Raw genomic sequence first — 26,551 nt, 5'->3', positions numbered from 1 at the left:
AAAAAAAAAACCCGGGAGCTTGAACTGCAGCTTTAAGTATATAGTCAGAACAAAATAATGTGAATGCATGGTTTATGTGCAGGTTAACAGAATTGTTTGGAAAATACTCAGGGACGCATTTTATTAAATCATGGTGAATTCACTTTAGGCACCGGATTATCTTTTGTATTTTATTAAATCATGAAAATGTCATCAGTACATTCCTATTTTAACATTAAAGAGGTCATTAGAAACTACTTGTGATATGCAGGAATGCTAAAATTGCAGTTTTGTTTCCAATAATCCTCTTCATTTCTTGCTGTGTGCAATACCTCCACTGAACCTGCAGAGGTTGCAACAGGTTTGACCCTTACAATCTAATACACGTCGGAATTGGGTTACCTTCAGGTAATATCACCTTGAGTGGTTGTCTAGCATTTCAACTCCTGAGAGCATATGACCTGAGAACCAAGTAATATTATAGCCACCTATGGGAGAGTCAAAAGTTGTTTCATCTCCTGAATGGAGGTACCTGCAACTCATTGCTCTGCAACACACTGCTAATTCCTCTTGCAATGAAAGGTGCATTCATTTATAGATTGACTTTAAGCTACAGACAAAATATTGTTGTACATACTGCAGAATTCATAAATAAATGCATGGAGAATTCAGTTCCACTTCGCAATATATCTGAAATTAATTGAAAGTAGCAATTTGTGATCAAGGTTCCAATTGGGCACAAACTATGCCCTGAAGGCAAAAAAATGTGAGGAAAATAATCTTTGAAAAGAAGTGAACATTAATGACACGAACATTAACAAAAACAACATCACCCTTTCAGTTCACACGGTGGGATGCTGCAAGGAGTGGATTTTGGATGGTTGGAATGCAACCAAACTGTTTCCTTTCAACTATTTCCTATTTTTATGTCAACAAGGAAATGGCTTTCTTTTCCAATCCAAGTGTTTCATTAGCTGCATTTTTTTTTCAAGATCACAATTTCCTGTTAGCAAAAGCAATTGTCTGGCTTGTGTATCTTTGCGACAGTTTATGTTGCAGTAGTAAAAAGCGTCTACTTATATTGCCAATAGAATCAACTTTAGTGAAAGATTGTATTCCGATGATGTTTAAATGGTAAAAAGGATAAAATTGTTTAAAGGGGCATTGTAATTGGCTACCTTATAAATCACCCTGAAGCAGAATTATCCCTTATTTGCTTATTTTATTAAATAAACATTGTCTGTATACGGTTATCTGAAGTTAATTAAGTTGAATGTTCTGTTAATTATTATTATTTTCCATTATCTCAGCCACACAAAACAGAAGAGAAAGGCTCAATGAAAATTCTTCCTGCATATAAACTTACAAACAATCTTAGGCCGCGTCCATGTTTAGTGCTTGCGTGCGGAGGCGCACTTCCGCTCGGCACTGAGCCCCTACAGCCGCAATGAGAGCGACTTTAGTGGGGCTCGCTTAGGTCTTGGGGAAATTTTAAATCTTCGCGCTTGCCGGAGCGCAGGGCCGGTCACGTGAGCTTTTCGCCCAATGAGGGCGAACCAGCTCCGTGACTTCACTGGCCCGCCTGCCGACACGCCCCCGGACGGCGCGTTGTCTAAGGCCAGGGAAAGCACCCGCTTTCCCTCAGCGTGCCTCCCCACGCCAGGAGTAACCATGGCCGAGGCCTTAGGCTTGGGTCCCGCTGCGCGTGACTGTGTACGCCCCTCACCAGATCCTTACTTCCTCCCTAGTCGACCCCAGGCTCCCGTCGCACTGTGACGCGTCAGCCAGCAGGGGCTACAATAGGATTGTGATCCCGAGCTGCGACGTGTCACTTGGTGTGGCAGGGAGACAATGAGGAGGGGAGATCGCCGGCAGGGTGGTGGATCCTTCCACAATGCTGGACACAAGACACACACACAGACACACAGACACACAGACACACAGACACACATCAGAAAATGTACATCGTGGCCGTGCCCCCGCCCCCCCACCCACCCCACCCAACCCATTTTGGCCACGCCCCTGCGCCTAAAAACTGCTCCCTAAAGACCACAGATCGCGATGATGTGCCGTGCACGCGCCGCCAGGACGCAAGACAGGTGCGCCGGCGCGTGCAGCGGGGCCTTAGCGAGAGACACACAGACAGAGACAGACAGAGACAGACAGAGAGACACAGAGAGAGACAGAGAGACAGAGAGACACAGAGAGAGACAGAGAGACAGAGAGACACAGAGAGAGACAGAGAGACACAGAGAGACACAGAGAGAGACAGAGAGACAGAGAGACAGAGAGACAGAGAGACAGAGAGACAGAGAGACAGAGAGACACAGAGAGACACAGAGAGACACAGAGAGACAGAGAGAGACAGAGAGAGACAGAGAGACAGAGAGAGACAGAGAGAGACAGAGACAGAGAGAGACACAGAGAGACACAGACAGAGAGAGACACAGACAGAGAGAGACACAGACAGAGAGACACAGACAGAGAGACACAGACAGAGAGACACAGACAGAGAGACACAGACAGAGAGAGACACAGACAGAGAGAGACACAGACAGAGAGACACAGACAGAGAGACAGAGAGACACAGAGAGACACAGAGAGAGACAGAGAGACACAGAGAGACACAGAGAGACACAGAGAGACACAGAGAGACACAGAGAGACACAGAGAGACAGAGAGAGACAGAGAGAGACAGAGAGACAGAGAGACAGAGACAGAGAGACACAGACAGAGAGACACAGACAGAGAGACAGAAAGACACAGGCAGACACAGACAGAGAGACACAGACAGAGAGAAGAGAGACACAGACAGAGAGAAGAGAGACAGAGAGAAGAGAGACACAGACAGAGAGACACAGACAGAGAGACAGAGAGACAGAGAGACACAGACAGAGAGACAGAGAGACACAGAGACACAGACAGAGAGACAGAGACAGAGAGACACAGACAGAGAGAAGAGAGACACAGACAGAGAGACACAGACAGAGAGACACAGACAGAGAGACACAGACAGAGAGACAGAGAGACACAGACAGAGAGACACAGACAGAGAGACAGAGAGACACAGACAGAGAGACACAGACAGAGAGAAGAGAGACACAGACAGAGAGACAGAGAGACACAGACAGAGAGACAGAGAGACACAGACAGAGAGACAGAGAGACACAGGCAGACACAGACAGAGAGACACAGACAGAGAGACACAGACAGAGAGACACAGACAGAGAGACAGAGAGACAGAGAGACACAGACAGAGAGACAGAGAGACACAGACAGAGAGACAGAGAGACAGAGAGACACAGACAAAGAGACACAGACAGAGAGACACAGACAGAGAGACACAGACAGAGAGACAGCGAGACACAGACAGAGAGACACAGACAGAGAGAAGAGAGACACAGACAGAGAGACAGACAGAGAGACACAGACAGAGACACAGACAGAGAGACACAGGCAGACACAGACAGAGAGACACAGACGGAGAGAAGAGAGACACAGACAGAGAGACACAGACGGAGAGAAGAGAGACACAGACAGAGAGACACAGACAGAGAGAAGAGAGACACAGACAGAGAGACACAGACAGAGAGAAGAGAGACACAGGCAGAGACAGAGAGACACAGACAGAGAGACAGAGAGACACAGGCAGAGACAGAGAGACACAGACAGAGAGACAGAGAGACACAGACAGAGAGACAGAGAGACACAGACAGAGAGACAGACACAGAGAGACAGACAGAGAGACAGACAGAGAGACACAGACAGAGAGACACAGACAGAGAGACACAGACAGAGAGACACAGACAGAGAGAAGAGAGACACAGACAGAGAGACAGACAGAGAGACACAGACAGAGACACAAACAGAGAGACACAGGCAGACACAGACAGAGAGACAGAGAGACAAAGAGACACAGACAGAGACAAAGAGACACAGACAGAGAGACAGAGACACAGACAGAGAGACAGAGACACAGACAGAGAGAAGAGAGACACAGACAGAGAGACACAGACAGAGAGACACAGACAGAGAGACACAGACAGAGAGACACAGACAGAGAGACACAGACAGAGAGACACAGACAGAGAGACACAGACAGAGAGAAGAGAGACACAGACAGAGAGACAGACAGAGAGACACAGACAGAGACACAGACAGAGAGACACAGGCAGACACAGACAGAGAGACAGAGAGACAGACAGAGAGACAAAGAGACACAGACAGAGAGACACAGACGGAGAGAAGAGAGACACAGACAGAGAGACACAGACAGAGAGAAGAGAGACACAGACAGAGAGACACAGACAGAGAGAAGAGAGACACAGACAGAGAGACACAGGCAGAGAGACACAGGCAGAGACAGAGAGACACAGGCAGAGACAGAGAGACACAGACAGAGAGACAGAGAGACACAGACAGAGAGACAGAGAGACACAGACAGAGAGACAGACACAGAGAGACAGACAGAGAGACAGACAGAGAGACACAGACAGAGAGACACAGACAGAGAGACACAGACAGAGAGACACAGACAGAGAGACACAGACAGAGAGACACAGACAGAGAGACACAGACAGAGAGACACAGACAGAGAGACAGAGACACAGACAGAGAGACAAACAGACAGAGAGACAGAGAGACAGACAGAGATTGACAGAGAGACAGTCAGACAGAGACAGAGTGACAGTCAGACAGAGCCAGACAGAGAGACAGAGCCAGACAGAGAGACAGAGCCAGACAGAGAGACAGTCAGACAGAGCCAGAAAGAGAGACAGAGCCACAGAGAGAGAAAGAGAAACAGAACCACAGAGAGAGAAAGAGAAACAGAACCACAGAGAGAGAAAGAGAAACAGAACCACAGAGAGAGAAAGAGAGACAGAGCCACAGAGAGAGAAAGAGAAACAGAACCACAGAGAGAGAAAGAGAGACAGAGCCACAGAGAAAGAGAACCAGAACCACAGAGAGAGAAAGAGAGACAGAGCCACAGAGAGAGAAAGAGAAACAGAACCACAGAGAGAGAAAGAGACAGAGCCACACAGAGAGAAAGAGACAGAGCCACACAGAGAGAAAGTGACACAGAGCCACAGAGAGAGAAAGTGACACAGAGCCACAGAGAGAGAAAGAGACACAGAGCCACAGAGAGAGACAGAGAGAGCGAGGGCGAGAGCGGAACGAGAGGCGAGAGCGGAACGAGAGGCGAGAGCGGAACGAGAGGCGAGAGCGGAACGAGAGGCGAGAGCGGAACGAGAGGCGAGAGCGGAACGAGAGGCGAGAGCTGAACGAGAGGCGAGAGAGAAGATGGCAGGGCACAGAGGTTTTTAATGAAGTGGGACTAAAATAGAACAAGTATAAGCAGGTTAACAATTGATGATACATTAAAATCCATTCACTTGAATAGGTTACTGCGTCGTTAATTGTGTTGCCCCACATCTCACTACAATAAAGGAGACCCAAGGAGTTACAAGGAAAATGCGTGAGAGCAAAAACCTAAATGTAGACAGGTAGGGGATTAAATAGGGCAATAGAAGTATAAGGAAATAAAAAAAAAAAGGAGTGGTGGAAAGAGGAGGAAGAGGGACAGAAATAGGGATTACGAGAGTGACAAGGGAAGAAAGTGATGACAAAGCAAAGAAGTGGGTGAATGAAATAAGGATAAAAATAATATATAAAAAAAAGAAGGTGTATAGAAGAGAGTGGAGTGAAAACGAAATATACTACGGGCTTATTTACTGAAGTGTCCCGTCTTCAAAACTGGGGCTACGTTTGTGCAAATGAATCGCACCCGACAAAGGAAAAACTCCCATTGCTTTCAATGGGATTCCTTTTCTTTGAAGAGTATGGTTGTGTTTTGTGCACTGATTTTGAATTCGAGTAAATAGACCGCAAGAAAGGTAAAGTTAGCAGGTGCTCAAATAGAGGATTAAGAGCAAGCTATGGGTGTGCGTGCTCGAGTGTATGGTATTAAAAGAGACAAAGATTTAGGCTGTAAGAAAACATAAGAGGGGACAAGCGAAAATGAGAGAGGGGAATGTACAAGAACTGCAAGAGAGAAGAGGACAGGAGGGGGGGATGAAGTCTCAGAGCAGAGGCACACTTCAGAGGTGCAGTAACTCCTGGGATTTATGTTGAATCCACATTGTCCCCAACATTTATTTAGTTGTGTGGGCGCTTATAGGATGTAGATTCAACTGTGCAAAATAACAGATTGTTATAATTAAATGTCGGGTAAATACAAGGTGTCAATGTTACTCAAAAATTCATGGGGCAGAAACCTTCTGCATCCAACAAAGAAAAAATAAATGTATATATTTTTAGTATGATTTGAGACCACTTCAGTCTATTAATTGTACACTAAATCATCCATTAAAAATGCTACATACACTGACTAAAATAGGAGTCTAGAAATAACATTTAATTTGAACCCCACTTTTAAGCTACAGATGCAATAGCCCCGAGGATCCCAAATTGATTAAATGTGCAGTGAAACAGACATCTGCTAATGTAGGTCTTGGTTTTATGTTTCTCTCCTGTATCAAGTGAATCCTTTGGATGCCCTCCTCCTCTGACCTCGTTAGTGCATGCACTCAGCAGCACTCTATGCCCCTTCATTATTCAAAAGCATCCTTTGCCAATATGATTGTCTTAAAATCAATGCACCATCTTCATGTCGAATTTAAAAACAGCACAGCTGGCTCAGCATTTATCAGAACTCTTCTAGTAAAACAAGAGAACAACTTGAGAATTAATAACCATGTCTATTATTTTATTATGGAAAATAATGTACATTTACATGGCTAACAAGATGACATAATTATGTCTTCTTACAACCCCTCATTTGGACTCAAAAGTTTGGAAAAAATTAACTGCAAGTCTGCTTTGTCATATCAATGTATGTCACTCATTTTCTTTGCATGTGCATCAAAGATTCCCATAAAGGATAAAATTAGTAGCAATACTAGAAAAAAAAATAAGATACCCCCCCATGGTAATTTTTATGGCTGTAGTTTACCAAAGGGCCACTTTCTCATCACTGGGTGTATCCAAATTCCTCAGCTATGAACAAGCCAATTCCACTAGAAATAAAGGTGTGCTGGCTGTCACATTTATTTATAAAGGGTGGTGCTGGACATCATAGCATCATTTACCCTATTAGCCGGATTGGAAGAAATTGTACGGTGAGATGCCATTTTGTTTTCCCAATAGCTTCTGCGTTTGCTGGGTAACTTTACTTTTTCTGCTGCTTTAATGAAACCGCAAGGGATCCTTTATTCATTCTTAGTGTACGCATACAGCGCTTTTACCTGCGTTCGGGACTTTGAAAGCTCCTTCTCCCCAGTGCTTCGGAAAAAGCATCGTGACAAAATAATGTGGTGTCTTTGTAACTAATGGAACATTCAAACATATAAAATAACCTACCCAACTATCTACGTGTACAACTACCCACAAACCAAGCCGGTCAAGAGGAGGTCAAAGTTAATTTTTATTGGCGTTAACTCATTAGCAGAAAGGGACCTATTACTAATTGGTTACAAATCAAAAATAAAGAATGTATCAAGAAAATAATAAAAAGAGTCAACACTGGAATCAACGCAGGCGTCAAATCTACGCCAACGGGGCCAATATTGTCCTTTATGTGAAAATGTTGTGTAAAGTAGTAATGTTTACTACTTCATTTGATTATATAAAATTAATAGATAAGTGTACAGGCACTTACGGGAGTAATGCATGGAACAATACCGTACTAGCATGTGTCAGAATGGAGACTATTCCAACCATATTTCCCATAATGTTCTCCCACGTTATAGATTGGTACCAAATCAATAACTTCCTGATTGCAGCCTACAATCAAGAGCACTGCAGCTGGATAGAAAATTCACCACTGCAATGAGTTGTATGCCTCCTGCCAAAAAAGGGGTTATTAACCTGCATGGTTTACTGGAATGTGATCGAGGTTAAAATTAGTTCAAGCTAGTTAGCAGCTGCATTCTTGAAAAATCATAAGAGGAGTCAACTGTATTTTGCTCCCAAGACAATTAAAAGCCGTGGTTCAAAGTTTACCTTGGGAGTGGCCGAGAAGGCATCCTGTTTATCTCGAGAGGACCCTGGCAGCCTTGAGAATGTCGAATAGAGGAAACATTCCAAGAATAAGATGACCACACCGAGGGAAACTGCTTCCTTCAGAACATGAACAGGGACATGTCAAATTAGACTTCTGAAGCCACCCTCTCCGACTGCCTTTACCCAAGGGAGTGTGGAAAAACTGGGATTTTGCTCAAGAGAGCTTGTGTGTGTGTGTGTGTGTGTGTGTGTGTGTGTGTGTGTGTGTGTGTGTGTGTGTGTGTGTGTGTGTGTGTGTGTGTGTGTGTGTGAGATAAGCAGAAAGTATTTGCCTGACCATTGTTAAATTGCTATCTACTGATCTACACAGAAAGTTCATGTATTGTTATTCGCTGTCCACCTACAATTTGAGATGCACTATATTTAATGACATTTTAATGATTCTTAATATTCACTTAAAACAATTGCATTTGTTAAAAAAAATTTATAATAATTGTGCCACACAGTGGTGATAATAAACAAAAAATGCAACACGTCTCCAAAAACTATTCTGCGGTGGCTGTTAAATGTGGAATCCCATGTAGTCGGCCAATTGAATTTCTTAGGGGCCCCTTAATGGAGAAGTGTTTGTCAATCAAGTGTTTTCTTTACCCTTATCCCACCCGGTCCTGATCAGAGAACCAATACATTTAAGAGGGGGGAGGGGTGACTGGATGTACAAGCACGTCGTCACACCGGGAGTAGCCAGAGAAAATCAAACGCTTCAAGACTAACTTTGAAAATATTTATTGGTTTCAGATTTGGGTAAGAAAAAAAAAGTTAATTACCCAGGTGAGACTCCTTAAACAGGTGACTGTAATTACTTCACTTCGGTCTTAGGAGGGATTGCCCCTTTAAGGACTCCGATAAATCAAGGATTCATTCTTTGTTGTATTCTCAGTCAAATTACACAATTTGCTACCAGTCAATTGCTTGACTTTTAAACCTCAATTCCAGATGGGAGCACTGGGTGTGGTCACCGCATTGAAAACTATTTGCAGCCAGAAGAACAGAGAATATTTTTTTGGGGGGGAGGAATTCAGCAGCCTCCACCCTCTGTTAATTCTCCCTCGTTTCCGGTCTCCGTTTGCTTCTTGTTCCCACGTGTCCCCTCAGCCCTCCACACCCTAAAACTCACCACATGTTCCTGGGACATAAGCAGGTGGAAAAGGCAAAGTGAAAGTCAAAGGGTCAAGAAAAAAGTCAAAGTCAAGAGAACGGTCAGAATCTTCATATTCGGTCATAACCCTCAGAAATACTTCCCAACTTTCCCTATTGAGGAGGGAAAGATTTCAATATTTAGCTGAAAATGTATCAGTTTTAAATCCCCTTGAAACAAAAAACAAGTCAGATGAAGGTGGAAAAGGTCTCCATACAAGTTGTTAGACTGAATAACTCCAGGTACACTGCCCCACTCATTACAAAGGTTGCGTGTAATGTTCACCAATCTTAAAGTTCAATAGTACATTTCCATGGAATAATCGCAGCTTTAAAATTATCTAATTTTTGAGCTCCCGAGACCCTTCATTTCAATTCATACCTTCGTAACCGCCAAAATTATTTGTCAAATCATCGTTTCTTCTGCTTTCTAAATTGACAGGGCTATCAAAATTAAACTTTAACTTACACACGTAAGTGAAAGATGTATAATAGTTTCATACAATAAATATTTGTATTGTGACCTAATGAGTTTTAAATTTGCTGGAAATAAAAGGCACAACGTTTCTATTAAAGTACTGGTATTTGTCATATTGCAGGACCCTTGTGGAATACGACCGCTACTAATTCCTCGACTCCACACTAGGTGGTTTTGTTTATAAAGACAAAAATGTGTCATGTTATTGTTTATTTGTAAAGCGACAACATATTCCGCAGAGCGGTACAACGGGAGTAACAGATGTAATCATTACATAAAACAGCGTTACATACAAATAAGGACCAACACGCACAAAGAGATACAAAAAGGTAATGCGGGTCCTTCTGCTGAGGGGGGGGCTCAGCGCTTACAGAGCCCCCACGCTCTTCCCCAAAGCATTTAAATGAAATGACAGGGGAGCGGCGAAGGCCTCTGTAAGGTCCCTTACCTTGGCTCTGACAGCTTCTGGCGGCATGTCACCACGACGGAAAATGACGCCGCTGGGTCACGTGATGCCATGGCAACGTGATGTCAGATCGCCGGAGCCAAGGTAAGGAATAGGGGTGCAAGCGATTTGGGGAGGGGGGGGGGAAAGAGAGCTGGCGGAGGGGGAGGGGGGAATGGGGGGGGGGCACAGGGGAAAAAGATTGAGCACCCCTGATCTAGAGGATCAAACTCTCCCAGATGCAAAACTCAAGGAAGGCTGGAGAAAACTAAACCAGCAGAGTAAAAGATATTCTGTTGCTTTTAATGAGCATGTATTCATTTGTACAACTGATATAAAACAGAACCAGGTCAGGACACTTTGATAAATAGCCGACAAATATTTAATTTTCTGCCCATGATGGTGTACACCCTTAAAACAAAAAACGGCACAGCTGCTGACATCAAGACACTGATGAGGTCATTGTGCTATGCTGAAGTGCTGCTTGGCAGCAATGAGACAACGCCCATATTTTATAATATTTGCACCCTGTTAAAAAAAATATGTCAGCGTGTAAACCGCTCGTTTGCAATTTCCTTATTGAAATGTAGACACTGAACAGCTGCAAACAAGAGCAGAAAATGTAAACTACTCTTATTCTTAGCACAATGAACAGCAAAAAAATAATCTTCTTGAAGGGAGCACATGTATACTGTATTAATGTACATACAGCGTTTGCATATTTTACCTACACCATTGACATACACAACAGAAAGTAATAAATAAATTAAAAAAGTAAAAAAAAAAAAAAAACACAGAACCGCGTATATGCTTTAATAAAATGAAAGGAATTGCTGGGAGAGGCTCAAGTTATGGTTTCACGAGTGTAATATGTCCCACACCACTGAGGCATTTTGCTCCGAGGTCAGAAATGTGAGCATGCTACCATGGGACCAAGGAAATCATTTACAGATTGCACTTCACATGCTGCTTTGAGGCAGAGAGAACGTGACATCATCTCCATACTGCCAACATATGATTAATACATTTCTTACGTTAAATTCCTGTTTAACTCCTTTACTGCCAGATATGCCTGCAATGCACGGTGCTGCCGACTTCTCTGGCACTGGACTTTAACCGCCAATAAAGCAAAAAACATTTTCATTTGTTAAAGAAGCAGTGGTTTATTTCTAGTTATATATCCCACTTTAACCCACAATCCACATAGGTAAGAAAATGTGTACTTGCTGTAGAAAAGGTAAATGCTACTTAAATAGTTGTCATGCAACAGGTCATGTGCTTAAGCACTTTCTGTAACCATGGGAGTAGTGGTAAAGGTATATTTTCACATTGCAGAGTTGTACTATGGGACAGCGTCTACAGCTAATCAATGCAGCTGCTCCCAATGCTGGAGTGCGCGTTCCAACGGTCAAACTTCACCGCTGTGGGAGTGGAGAGTCTGACAATGCACTGCTGTTGACCTCTCTGGTAGCAAAGAGGTTGGATGTACTGTACTGAAAGCGTGATGCATTCCCGCCTACAGCACTAGAGGATCCTTGTAGCTATTGCAGGGCGCCGACTGGGTTAAATACAGATGGCTACAATGACCTTGACAACTAACTGCCTTGAGAATGGATTTCAATCATGTGAACTTGTGGTTGGAGTTATTGGCAGCTGAAGTACAACCCAGTGAATAGTGCTCGTTATATGGTATATACTGTAGATAAACAATGGAGATTTTATAGCAGATTGGAGCAGGGACGATTACATAATACCGGCAAGAACAACTTCAAACTGGGTGAAAAGTCGAATTATATCTTATCTTCTTTGCAGTGCTGCTTGGTGATAGGGGAAATATACTGAAACTGCTGCATGCAATACAATTCAAAAGGCTCTGCAAATTCACCACAAATTAGTCCCTATTCTCTAGTAATTTTGAAAAAAGAAAGGACAGATTAATTTTGTACCAACATTAATTATTATAAGATGTATAATCAGCATTAGTAGCACTTTATACTATGTATGTATATATGTATATATACACACGTGTGTGTGTGTGTATAATTAAAATATATATTTTTTTTAGCATAGTGAGCCAATTGTATTTGGTCATGGTCAATGCCCAGGCATGGAAAAATCTGGCGTTTTCCCCCTACTCTTAAGACTATCACTAGACCATTCCTTCCAAGGGTAGTGGCCACCTGTGTGGTCACAGGAATTTACACGCACACACACACACACACACACACACACGTCACCACCTCCCCACTCTGACCATCCAACCCCGCTCCGGTGACAAGGGGTGGGGACTATCCCCTTTTAAAACTGCCCTCCAAACATTCCTCCCCGCTGTAGAGTTCAGCAGTGTGTTAAGAAAAGAAGTGTACCTGCTCCCCCTTCCCTGACCACCACTAACATCTGCTAATCGCAATCTGAGGTATAACTACTACTTACTGTAGGAGTGTCAGTGAGCAAGTGAAGCTGGTGGAAGAATTAAAGCCCTGCTGGCTCAGACCATGTGATATTCTGGGTATGTCATTATGGCTACTGGGTGTGCCAGCGCTTGTGACATACTCCAAAAAGGTGTAATCCATTTTTTATTTTATTTTTTGCACAATTTTTATATTGAGCTGTACCAATATAATGTTTCAGTTAAGTGACCTACCAATGATCACACCTCACTGGATCTCGATCAGGCATGTCTATGCTGGATTCATTCAGTTTATGAAGGTACCATTTTGAAAAATGTACGCGACTGTGCGCCAATAATCAAGTGTATCAATACTTACATGTGGGGCAATTTATACCTGAAGCGCTACACATCAACAGGCATGCCTTCCTGGAATCAATTCTTCCCAGGCAGCCCCGTCTCTTAACTGCTGGCAGCTCAAGCCAGTGACCATTCAACAAGGGAACTTATTTGGATGTGCCGGACATGTTCATTTCACCAAGCACTTCCAGGGGGTATTTTTATCTGCTTAACCAACCAATTGAGGTTTTACATGAACAATTAGCACAGTGCTCAAATTACTTTTGCCAGTAATTATCGTCTTGCACGTGCTTTACTGTGCGCCAATATCAGGTTCGACAGCTAGCCTATTCCTAGACTATGAAGAGAAGGCTGCAGAGACTTCTTATCCAAATGGGCTACCTCAATTTGCAAAGAAACCAGAACACAATGGAAGAACGCAGCATACCATGGCAACTAACATTACTGCAAGATCTGCATCAAATAACAGCGGCTTGATTTTCTAATATTTAATATGATCTCCATTTCAAGTATGTTTTGGGATAGCAATGTGAGATTAAGCGATTTGTCCAACGCCTCAAATAATGTAAGTTGCTCTGGCTATTATTGAACCCATGCTCATCGTTCCCACAATCATTAAGTAAATCATGGCCTTTAAACTAAAACCTAATTTAGCATTCTGGATCAATCATGTACATTTATTTAGCATGGGTTGGTGGCTTCTCCCCTCTAGACAATTTGTTTCTATGTGTTCTGAGCAAACATACCTGCTAAAGCCTTGATACGGGATCGCTCAAACAGTCGAGCAGAGCTGTTCTCGTTGTCCCACTCATCATCCCAGCGATTGTTGACATCGCTGTATTGCTGTTGGATCTCAATGTTGTCGTAGTCTGTTGCGACAGCTGTCATTCTGAACTTCCCTAACCTCTCATCAGCTTCAACTCACTCGGATCTACAGAAAGAAAACATTCCAAAATTACTTCACATTCATTGTTCCTGTGCGTGAAATAAGCAGACACATTTACTTGCCATTTACATTTTACATTTCTTTAAGAGCTCTTAAAAGTCAAATAATGGACAAGCCCATTTCAGATAATTCTCCCAATCATATTATGGTTGCAACAGTTTATTTTTTATATAAAATTACAAAATCAGATTTAAACCTCTTGCCCAGGAGCAGTAAAGTTAAATTTACTTTTTTTTGCACTGATAAACCATGTCAATCCGTATTTAAGGGAGGGCAGGACATGTGCTACTTCTCACGAAGCGCACATTCCTTGTTTTCACTTCCTGTTTTCAAAAGCCTAGAATCAGTCAAGTCAGTCATTCTCCCCACCTCACATGTCACATATATAATGCTGACCAGTGTCTGCTTGGCTAATCTGTTGTGGAGACCAGAGAATTCAGGGAGGGGAGGTGGTGGGGAATATTTGCATCAGTGCCAGGCCTCTCACAACAAAAAAACTACTTGTAACCACTTCTATTTACAAGCTCTACGCTTTTACATGAATATTTCCAGCTGACATTCTACATCCTAAATAGTGTGGGACAAGGAAAAAAACAGCAGCTAGCCCGGTGACAATACAGCGACAAATCATGGAGAATGTAAGTGCATGTGTAGTGGCCTGGCAAACATCAGTTTCCTGCTTGGAATAATGGCAGCCGTTTCTAGGATCTTTCCTTCCAACTTATTTTAAACACTGCCGACATCACCTGGCTTTTTTGTAGCATTGGTTCAGCTGCCACCATCCTCAAACCGGTGTGTGTTTCCCCTCAAACCGGGTGTGTTTTCCTCTCAGAACTTGTATTAATGTTGAACATTGTGTTGCCTGTAACCTCCTGCTTCCCCCCTTCTCCTGTGCACAGGCCTACTCCTACCTGCCAAGCCTCTCACTATGGCCAGAATATTCTCTCTGCACCTTCGATTGTAACCACTGTACGGCAGACAGCTACCGGATTACCATAGCAACCTCTTCCAGAAGGCACTACGCAGCATTCACCAATAGACTGCTTTCCCTTGGTCAGCTTATTCGGCCATACTTGCTACACTTACCCTAATGGCTTACGTTTTAGAAAACCTATACATGCTTTCCTTGTGCATTACAATGTGTGTATATATATATATATATATATATATATATATATATATATATATATATATATATATATATATATATATATATATATATATATATATTTTAAAGATTTTCTACTAAAATAGTGATTTTTTTTACAGTTACAAATTATACCTCTGCAAGTATACAACAATCTTATCGCTGTATCTGTACCCCTTTGTGCTGTGCAAGGCTCAAAATAATACAATTAAATCTATGATGGGTTAAAAATAAAAAATAAAAAACAATAAAATTCCTGAACATGATTAAAACATTACAACAGCCAATGAATGTTGTTGTATTTTATTGTGTGACTGCTTGATTTTCTAACATTATCACAGAGATTTAAAACAAAGACAAAATCCATCTGCTCTTGGAGAAAGTGCTGACAGCAGCCTCCTAACATTCGAAAATCTCCTTCATGCTGATAAAACATGATGCAATAAAATGGCCGCCACACTCCATTTACATGTAATAAGATGTCTGACTGCCCTTCCACAAGAAGCACTGCTGGGCTTCTTTGGCGTGTTACATTTTCATTTGTAGCTGATAGTAGTAGCCACATCCTGAAATGTGCAGTCTAGAGAAACACTTAAAGAAAAATCAATATCATTTCTCAGAAATGTGGACCAGCTAATTGGCAGCAGCTATTTGAGCATCGCAGAGCTGCAGTTACGCAAACAATAAATAAAAACAAAAAAAGAAGTGTTCTGAATCTGAGCAGCAAATCAAGGAGAAAGGTGGTGGTGGGGGTGTCAGGGAGAGCAAAAGTGACCATATACCAGTAAAGACATGTCAAGCACCCGGCAATCTGACACCATACCCTGAGAATCCATTGAAATCTTAGGTAGGGCTCAGTATCTCAGTGCTGTGAAATGATTAACACTGACTAAGTGCAGCATTGATGTCCCATTCTGTGCAGTTGACGACTTTAAGGCAGATTATGTTGTTGCAGATCAAAACAATTTAAATTAATAGATGCATAAAGAGGGGAGAAAATGTAGTGTAGACATGCCGAGATACATACATTAATGCAGGGTGCGCAACTCCAGTCCGCAAGCCCCGGCAACAGGTCAGGTTGAGGATATCCCAGCTTCAGCACAGGTGGTCAATCCGAGGCTCAGGTCAAAAATTTTTTTTTTATTTAAAGTGACATTTATGTACATCGTGGTTAAGCTCTGAACTGGGTTTTAGAAAGATGTGAGCAATAGGTATGCTGTGCAACAAGCAATGGGAGAGAGTATTGGTACTCTTACAACTTCAACTAACAAGCAGCTATCTGAAACACATCAACAGTTTTGTCCCGCTCTACCTTATGTTTCAACGTACCCTTCTTTATGGATTGCAAGCTCCTTGGGGCAGGGCTCTGCTTATCGACTATAACATGGGAGCGCACACTTTGTCTTGCACCCCCTTCCTGCCGCCACTCTTAGCGCCCCTCCCCCCCTCACCTTGTATCCAGCGTCAAAGGACAGTGGGGTCATGTGACGTCAAGTGACCATGCAACATAATTTGATGCTGCGTTGCCATGGCGACACGTCACACCAGCCATCTGACTCAAGGTAAGACATTTAATTTAAATGCCTTGGGGATGAGTGCGGGGCCTTATTAAATCATCCCCAGATCACCTGAAACCACAACTTGAGCAACTAATACATAAACAGCTTTATACAAGACACCACAGGTTCTCTCAAGCAACCACATTAAAACAACTACCACCCAACATACTACTAGTTACCATGAATGTAGAATCTCTGTAAAGCATTCTCTCACAAGGATTGCATTGGTGCAGGCTCCCTTGCAACATTTTGCCTTTATCAGAAACATAGTGCTGAAATAATTACCAAGCTCACGCACAGCTACCTCAGCTTTACCAAGGAAATGTAATTGCAACGAATAGTAACTGCAGTGGGTGCCAGTATGACAGATCTTGAACAGAGACTACTATCCACATACAGTACCTCTACAAACCTTACAATAGTATCAATACATTGGTATTTATAATATGGAGAGGGAGAAGAAAAAAAAAATTCTTCAATGCATTCACTGCGAGCGCAAAATAAATAGCTCGGTGAACAAAGTGAACTTTCTGGATACTACAGGAACACTGAAACACAGAAAACTTCTGTTCACACATCCATTGCCCAGAAACACAGACATATGTAGTTACCTCTACAACGATATGTTCCATCCCAGTCACACAAAACAAGCCACCATACATAGGACAGCTATCAGTTATCACCACCTATACTCTGACACCAAAGACTGGAAGGGACACCTCACAACAGGCACTGAATCTTAACGACTGAAATGATAGAAGCCAAAAACCATTACATCTACACAAACCACCATAAGAACACCTGCTCCACTGTAAAAAGAAACAACCACCCGTATACGAGAGGCTACATACAGTACCACTTTGCTCTATAGAATAATCAAGGATTTGACATTAAAATACAGTTTCACCAAACCTCCAATATTTGCATTCGAGCAACCAACAAACCAGAGACAAATTGGTCAACAGAAAACTTCCTAATGCGCTCAATGATGCTAAGAATGGTCTAGGAAAAAAGTGGAGAGTGAACTCCAATGATCCAAATGCTTAACAATCATATGTATGTGGATAAGCAATCACTGTCCAGGAGTAACCAGGAAAAAAGTCTCAAAGCAGGTGTGGGTAGAAAGTATAAAGTAATATAAAGGTAATAAAGTCTGGGGTGGCTATTATGGTATAAGCATACCTGTCGGGGGTTAATAGCAAATGTGGACTAGAGGTACAGAGTAATGCGACCGCAGTCACACTATCTGCAAGCTCATAGAATGTCCCGATAATGCTAACCTTAACCGACTGGTAACTCTGCCACCCCTCCGGCCAAGCTGTATAATAAGGCAATATCCCGTAAAACCCTGTATACGGCAAGCGGGTGCACAGCTGCTGGAAATCCGGAAAGCAGGGCGCTCCTGCGCGAGGTACCAGCGGAAAACACAACTGTTCAGCTGCCTGGTGTGTGTACCAATCCCTCAGCTCACCGATGTAGATGACGTGGGGGCTGCGTCACAGGAATCACAAGCTGTGCTGACCTGGGGACCCGATAGTAATGCGCTCCGGCATACAGGTCGTCCTGGGGCCGCGTCCAGGGGGCAATCAGCTGTGCTGTGACTGGGGAAACCAGCATGCAGTGTGTTTCGGCGTGTAGATCAGCTGGATACCGCCTCTGCTCAATAGAATAGATCAACACCTGCATGCAGCAAATTGAGACTTCTGTGTGCTCCATTGAGGTAGTAATAATAGAAGTAGAAAAAGAGGAATGGTCACTACTTCCTAGTACCGACACAAGCTTGATGGAATTAAAAAATAAATTTTATTACAAAAAAAGACTGGACATCATGGTAAAAGTCACTCTGACGCGTTTCATCCCTTCATGGGACTTTATCAAAGAGTACTTGTTTCAGACAACAGACACATATAATATAGAGACAAACAAGATCTGATTGGACAACTCTAAATCAGACTCAGCAGGTAACAATGATCACTTGAATGATAACACAGAAGCGGTGACATATTAACACTGACTAGTCTGGTCAGAAACAAACAAACATACTTATACAATTGGGAATATATAGAAAAACCAAAAAGAAAATATATTAAAACCAAAGAACATGATGGCCAGCATAATTATAAAAATATATAAAGAAAATCATGGAAACATTGTATATAAAAGGATCTATAAAATATTAATGGTAATTATTATAACATAGTCAAATGAAACATATTCAATGTTGAAGAATATGATGTATAGACATATCATAAATATCATAAGAGACATACGGATATAGAACCATAATGTTATACATATAAAATTCAATGATCAAGAATACAATGCTCTTCATTCCCTTATTCCTGAAGAAAATGTTTCAACTCCCAATCAGAATTAATTCCAAGGGGATGAAGAGTACTGAGAGTATATATCCAATACATTTCTTTTTTATTTAGCCTATTCTCCCTATTGCCACCTCTGGGATGGCGGGGTACATGTTCAATAGCCGAAAAGGAAAAATTACCAATACCCCCCCTGGGGCACTGTGTGAAATGTCTGGATACTGGGTGAACCAAATCCCTCTTTTTAATTAAGCGAGTATGTTCAGCTATACGAAGCCTAAGGGATCTAATAGTGCGGCCCACATATCTGTGGCCACATGCACAAGAAAGAACATATACAACATAAGTTGTATTACAATTAAGAAAATTCTTAATATAAAACTTTTTTTGACCATTAGAATAAGTTATAAATTTTGCAGGCAATGCATATTGACACAGAGCAATTCGCACAACTAAAAAAACCTTTTGGTATAGTTGTAATATTAGGACATCCCATGTTAGAGTCAAAAAGACTGGGAGAAAGGTGAGAGGCCAAGGTTTTAGCCTTGCGAAAGGTAAATCTCGGTCCACTAGACAATGAGGGACCAATATCCTCATCCAGCAAAAGTGTGTGCCAATGTTTAGATATAATTTTAGAAATTAATGATGATTGTGAACTGTAGGTTTTTATAAAAAATGGACTTTGTGTAGTATTGTTGGATGACATTTTTGAATTTAAGAATGGTCTAGGACCATGCCACATCACACACTGCAAACGAACATATACAGTGGTGAGAAAACTTGTGAATCACTTACAGTAGGATTTTCATATTTCAAACCTAAAATGTTATTAGGCCCTAATGTAAGTCCTCTTAATAGATAAAGATAACCTGATTAAACACAAAAACCATGATACGTTTTCAACATTTATTTATCCACAAATGATTCAATATCCATGTGTGAAAATGTATGTGACCCTGCAATGACTTCAACTAAGCGTTTCCTGCAACCGTTGGTCAGTTTCACGTCGGTTTTGAGGCATTTTTGACCATTCCTCTTTACTTCAACTCAGTCACATTTGAGGACTTCCTTGCATGGACAGCTCGCTTCAGGTCCTGCCACAACATTTCGATGGGGTTTAGGTCCAGACTTTGACTAGGCCATTCGAAAATGCTGGAATTTCTTCTTCTGCAGCCATGCTTTTGTAGACCTGCTTGTAAGTTTAGGATCATTGTCTTTCTGCATGACCCACGTTCAGTTCACGGACAGGTGGCATGACATTCTGCTTTAGAATCTTCTGAAACAATGCGGAATTCATGGTTGGGTCAATGATGGCAAGCCATCCAGCTTGAGGCAGTAAAGCAGCCCCAAACCATCACACTCCCATCACCATGCTTGACGGTTGGGATGAGGTTCTTCTTTTCAAACGCAGTTTTGTTTCTCACCAAACAGAACGTTTCACATTAAGGCCAAAAGTTCAACGGTACGTTTTGATTCGTCTGTCCTGAGACCATTGTACCAGAATCTTGTGGATCATCTATCTGCTCCTCGGCAAACTTCAGACGGGCAGCAAGGGTCTTTTTAGAGAGCAGTGGTTTCCTCCTGGCTATTCTTCCATGAAGATCATTCTTGTTCAGTCTTTTTCTGATAGTTGAGTCATGAACACTCGCATTAACCAAGGCGAGAGTTGCCTGCAGATCCTTGAATGTTACTCTGGGGTTGTTTGTGACTTCCTGGAGGATTTCCCAGATTATTCTTGGCGAGATTGTTGTAGGACAGCCGCACTTCGGTAGAGCGATTGTGGTCTTGAACGTTCTCTATTTGTTTAGCACTGGATGCGTGGAACCCCAAATCCTTAGAAAATAGGGTTACAAAACTTTCTAGACTGATGAGCATTAATAGCTGCTTGTCTGAGGTTCTCACACTTATTTTGACCATGGTATGACGTGCTTCCACACACACCTCTATGGTGAAGGCCAAACACAGTTTCTGCTCTTTATATCGGGTGGGGCCTCCCAAAGTCAACCCTGAAGATCTACCAAATTATTCAAACACCGGATTCTAATTATCCCCTTTAATTTAGCTGATAAAACCAGGGTTTCACTTACTTTTGCACATACCCCCAACTCTTAATTACTAATGTTTTGTCTAATTCATACATCATTTTGTTTCAAAAGACATGGAATTGGTCAATATAAAACCTATTGGATATTTAAGAAAATACTGGTTTTGATTCAAGACTTATCATGGAAAAACTATGAAATTTCCATAATCATTGGGGTTCACAAACTTTTTCTTGCCACTGTATGCAAATATCCCACAGCCAGTCACACAAATAGAATATTCAGTATAGACGGATTATACTGCTGCATATTCAGCAGTGGTATATATGATTCAATGCAGAAATGTGACCAAGATTGCTACATTGTGGCTTGCAGATTTTGGCTTGTTTCACCAAAGTACCTGCATAGACAAAGCACACCAAGAATAAAGATATTGCACTCCAGTGGGACATCAAGTCTCACATTCAGATTATTCCATAAATGATATAATAATAATAATAATAGCATGTTTTTGTATAGCGCTGCTAGTTATACGTAGCGCTTTGCAGAGACATTTTGCAGGCACAGGTCCCTGCCCCGTGGAGCTAACAATCTATGTTTTTTGGTGCCTGAGGCACAGGGAGATAAAGTGACTTGCCCAAGATCACAAGGAGCCGACACCGGGAATTGAACCAGGCTCCCGCTTCAAACTCAGTGCCAGTCAGTGTCTTTTACTCACTGAGCCACTCCCTCAATCCATATAAACACGGGGGTGTTTCAAATGCACCCCAGAACGGGGAGAAAAAAAAATTCAACTCAAAATGTTAATACTTGACACTATTATTGCCTCTTCTCTTTTTACTTATCTGGGGTTACCAACACTATCAGAAATGTCTATAATTTTCTGTCTCCTATACCATGACATGTTGACCAACTTATCCCTGTTCAGATGCTGGGCGGTTAGTTATCCGGGATGCTGACTTTGATAATGAGTTTGAAGCAAGGAAACCTGATTCAAATCCCGGTGTCGGCTCCTTGTGACCTTGGGCAAGTCATTTTATCCAACAAAAGACAGAAAAGCCCCAAGATACATCCAATATGACAAAAATACACAGTGAAATACCTATATAATGTCTTGAAAAAGGGTATTTTAGTTAAACCCTTTGGCCAAAGCATTATAAGCCTGCAAGTCACATCAAGGCATGACCAAATTTGCAGGTCCTAACACTAACCTGATTAAAATTCTCATTTACCCCCATATTAAAAGGGAGAATGATCACATTTGATCTGCCCAAACCCAGCAGCATGAAATAGACCTGCTAACTTGGAATTGGGGAGGGGCGAGCTTAAACCCTAGAGGGGAGGGGCCACTAACCTCCAATAAAGCCGAGACCAGCTGGAAAGAAGGTAAGAAACACACAGATACACACTACTCAGGTAGTGTTAGGACCTGCAAATCTGGTCATGCCTTGATGTGGCTTGCAGGCTTATAATGCTTTGGCCAAAGGGTTTAACTAAATTACCCTTTTCAATAGAATATATAGGTATTTCACTGTATTTTGATAATATTAGATGTAGTTTTGGGCTTTGTCTTTTGTTGTATACGTTTAGCCACGCCCAGTAGCACTCCTTTTGACACACACCACATATACATATAATGTGGTATGTTTTGGGGCTTCTCGAGCTTGCTGGGATTCTGTGTGTTTAAGTCACTTTAATCGCTATGGCTCAGGCACCAAAAACAGATTGCAAGCTCATCAGGGCAGGGACTGTCTGTAAAAATTTCTATGTACAATGCTGCTTACAGCACGATATTGTAATTGGGACTCGCCGAGTCCCATTGGGAGATGAGCGCTATCAACGTCTCACAGTCATCCATTTATTGTCCTGTGTTTATTTACCATACATCTGTCTTTCTGCTATTCTCTCCAATTCTACCATGGCTTTTATATCTGTGATAAACTATGGGGGGGGGGGGGGGGGGAAGAAAAAAAACGTTTGTAAATCAGAATTGCTTGACCTGAGCAACGGTGCAGAACTCGTGAAAGCTTATCCTAATAATAATAATCATCATTAGTCCAAATAACATATACATATACATACATACGTACCTCAATACTAAAGTACTTTATTTTGCACTATAGCAGTTGGATTTACACAGCTACTTCAACGTAATTCACAAGAGGTAAGGAAAGCAATTTAAGTGTAGGAGGGATTGTCCCATTTATTTTTATACCAATTTATTTAATTTAAGAAATGAATCTGCCCACCCTTACAGGTTCAGCAAGAACTAAATCGCTGGCTGTTACACATCAAAACATATTTTTTTTCATTCATTTTTTTTCTTTTTGATACAAAACCATTTTAAAAACATTACAATAGGACACATTTTATGCAGCTACAATAACGTACAGTACTCTTGAAAATCAAAGACACTGCTAACCAGTTTTGCATTAAAAAGGTCAATTGCCGTTGAAGTGGCTTGTAAAATCAGATAACATGTTCGCTGTTTTGAATTGAATCTGACGAGTAATCACGGAGAGGGGGAAGAATTCCTTTAATTTCCTGGTGAGCGCCCACAGTGAACGTGTTTTCTCAAGATCATTTTTACTAGTTCAAAGGGACAGCCCCACCCAAGACAAAAGTGAACTACAAGTAAGGTCAGTGGCATGTTTAATGGCTTAACGGTAACCGATTAACAAAAAAGTGGGCAAGTGGAAGTATAATAAACTTAATATTTCCAGGGAATACTAGTACTTTGGAGGATTTTTACATGTCTGTATGCCAGTCCTCAAAAGCACAGATACATTGATCGCTTTGCTCTGTCTGGTTTAGAGAGTAATTATGATAGCACCATTAGTCAAACAGATAAACATTATTGGATGATATGATGAAGCAGGTGTCCCCAACGCAAAGCAAAACATAGTCACGGATTACAGAACACAAATAAAGACTGTTACTTTAAGGGTGAATTGAATCTTTCTAAGGAAGCAAATTACACTAAGCCGTTTAAAAAAAAATAAAAAGAAACATTTTTTTTGGCCCACTCAGTTGAACTACCACGAGATTTTAGATTATACGCTTCATAGAGAAATCCAACATAAAACTCTGAAAATGGTGCATACTGTATACACGTCAGTGACTTCGCACAGCTATCTGCTGCCACCTGCTGGTGAACATAACCAGTGCAGGTAAGACCGGGTTTTAAACGAATGTTCTGGATCTTTTTTTTTTTTTCCCCCTCCTCTAAAACAGGGTTTTACCCACTGGTCAGCCAACTAAATGTTTTAGTTTTATTGACAATTCAATTAGTAGGATATTGGTGAGTAATAATAACTAAACAAAAAATATTGAAGTCCAACATAAATAGAAACAGCATCTTCAAAAAGATAAGACAAAAATAGGAGGAATATATTTGTACATAAAAAGTTGCTTCAACATCGCTGCCCAAAGTAAGTGCTGTAACTGTTCAGAATGAGCACAGATATCTAGCAAAAGGGACTTCATGTGGATGTTCAGTTTGACCCAGCTACAGTACAAACCCGGTACATTTGTTTCAGAGCAGCATGTGCTAAGTTAGGGGCGGCCAACTCCAGACCTCAAGGCCACCAACAGGTCAGGTTTTAAGGATATCCCTGCTTCAGCACAGGTGGCTCAAGTGACTGAAGCAGGCCCGGAGTTGGTCACTTCTGCACTAAGACGATGACTTGCTGCAGCTATACTTATTATTATTATGACATCAGCACTGGAATACACAATGCCCAGAAGAATACAATGGAATCCCCAGCGTGTTTCCTGTGAGAAGACACAGGAAGTGGTGTCAAATGAAAACCATGAAGTTAGGGAAAACATAGCCACTCTGTCACATATATACGGTACGGGCTACAAAGCCGCCTATGTAACTGGAAAAGCACTTCCATTGAAGCAATGCATTGTAGCCCCATGCTGCTTAGCACCTTACTATACGATGAGGTGCTACACGCCGAGGCAGACTCCATGGTGCAGGCGCGTGCGTGACGTAGCGCAGGGCCCCGCGCGTGCCTGTCAGCCGAGCGATCTGTGGACGACAAATCCTCGTGACGGGGAGGCGTGGCCGATGAACTCACGGAGCTGGTTCGCCCTCATTGGGCGAACCGCTCACATGACCCGGCCGTCGCAGGACAAAGACAAAAAAAAACTTTGTCTCACGAAAAACCAGCTGACGTGCACGCGCGCACTGTGGGCGTTCCCATAGACATCCATGCATTTGATTGTGCCACGCGAGCAATATCTCGCGCGGTCACATTCAGCATGGACGCGGCCTAATCTTCCAGAGGTCCCCCAAAGTGTGACGCTAAACGTTTTTCATACTAAAAACGTAGCAACTAATGTTGCACGATGGTACAAAGAACAAAATACTCCGCAGATAGAACCAAGGAGACCTACAGCTGGTCCAGAACAAGGTCTGGCCTGGGACAAGGCTTATACAAATGTGGCCAGGATCACAGGGCAGATATAAGGGGGGGTCACAGAGTATTAACCCATTCACTGCCAGAGGGACATCTGGCACCAAAGGGGATTAAACAAAATGAAATGTGGTTTTGTTCCCGATAGATTAAACGTGTTCACAACATCAAGGATAGAAAAACAATGGTATTCTAGGCAGGGGTGGGCAACGCCAGTCCTCAAGGGCCACCAACAGGTCAGGTCTTCAGGATATCCCTCAGTCAAAGACTGATCTACCTGTGCGGAGGCAGGGAGATCCTGAAAACCCGACCTGTTGGTGGCCCTTGAGGTCTGGAGTTGCCCACCCCTGCCAAGGGCACCCCACACATTTGGAACTAGTTCATCGAATACCAATGAATCCTAAAAATCATATAAGTTTATTTCAAGATATACCACAGCAGTGATCTTTTACTCGATAGCACTTGTGCAAACACCTTTTTTTACATTTTTCCAGAGCATCTTAAAGAACAGAGTAAATATTCCCATAGTGTTGGACGGTCCAAATGTTAAATAACCATAAGTGTATCTACGTCACACACAATTTCCTCCGCAATCAGTTCCCAGTTTCTAGTCTAGAACATCACTGAGCTATTAAACTGCAGATAATCAGATGCTGGGTGTGGACATGCAATTTGGCATATTAATGGTGTCTATTTTCCCATAAACGTTCCCTAGAGCTTCAGCCAGCTGCAATACAGGCATACCCCGCATTAACGTACGCAATGGGACCGGTGCATGTATGTAAAGTGAAAATGTACTTAAAGTGAAGCACTCCCTTTTTTCCCCACTTATCGATGCATGTACTGTACTGCAATCGTCATATACGTGCATAACTGATGTAAATAACGCATTTGTAACAGGCTCTATAGTCTACCTGCTTGCGTACAGCTTCGGTACAGGTAGGGAGCCGGTATTGCTGTTCAGGACGTGATGACAGGCGCATGCGCGAGCTGCCGTTTGCCTATTCGCCGATATGTACTTACTCGCGAGTGTCCTTAAAGTGAGTGTCCTTAAAGTGGGGTATGCCTGTACACAGTTTGGACAGTCAGAACGGGTTAAGGAAGTCCTGGATGAACAAGGTGGATCTGACAGTATGCTGTTCTGCCCGATGTACAGGGATTTTATACAAAACACCATTATTACTGCTGCCCTCAGTCTTTATG

The 26,551-nt window shown here is 42.2% G+C and overlaps 1 protein-coding gene across 2 annotated transcripts in view; it reads right to left on the bottom strand.

Moving 5' to 3' along the window:
• The window catches only part of SPTBN1 (spectrin beta, non-erythrocytic 1), a 155,999-nt gene that overhangs the window by 98,579 nt on the left and 30,869 nt on the right, over positions 1–26,551 (bottom strand). For both annotated transcript variants that reach the window (XM_075595946.1, XM_075595948.1), the window contains exon 2: positions 13,656–13,840. In XM_075595946.1, coding sequence (XP_075452061.1) covers positions 13,656–13,797 — 142 coding nt within the window. In that variant the 5' untranslated portion in view covers positions 13,798–13,840. The remainder of the gene's footprint in view (positions 1–13,655; positions 13,841–26,551) is intronic.

This window comes from Ascaphus truei, chromosome 4, assembly GCF_040206685.1.
Source record: "Ascaphus truei isolate aAscTru1 chromosome 4, aAscTru1.hap1, whole genome shotgun sequence".
Lineage (NCBI taxonomy): Eukaryota > Metazoa > Chordata > Amphibia > Anura > Ascaphidae > Ascaphus > Ascaphus truei.
This window is presented reverse-complemented; position numbering and strand designations above follow the sequence as displayed.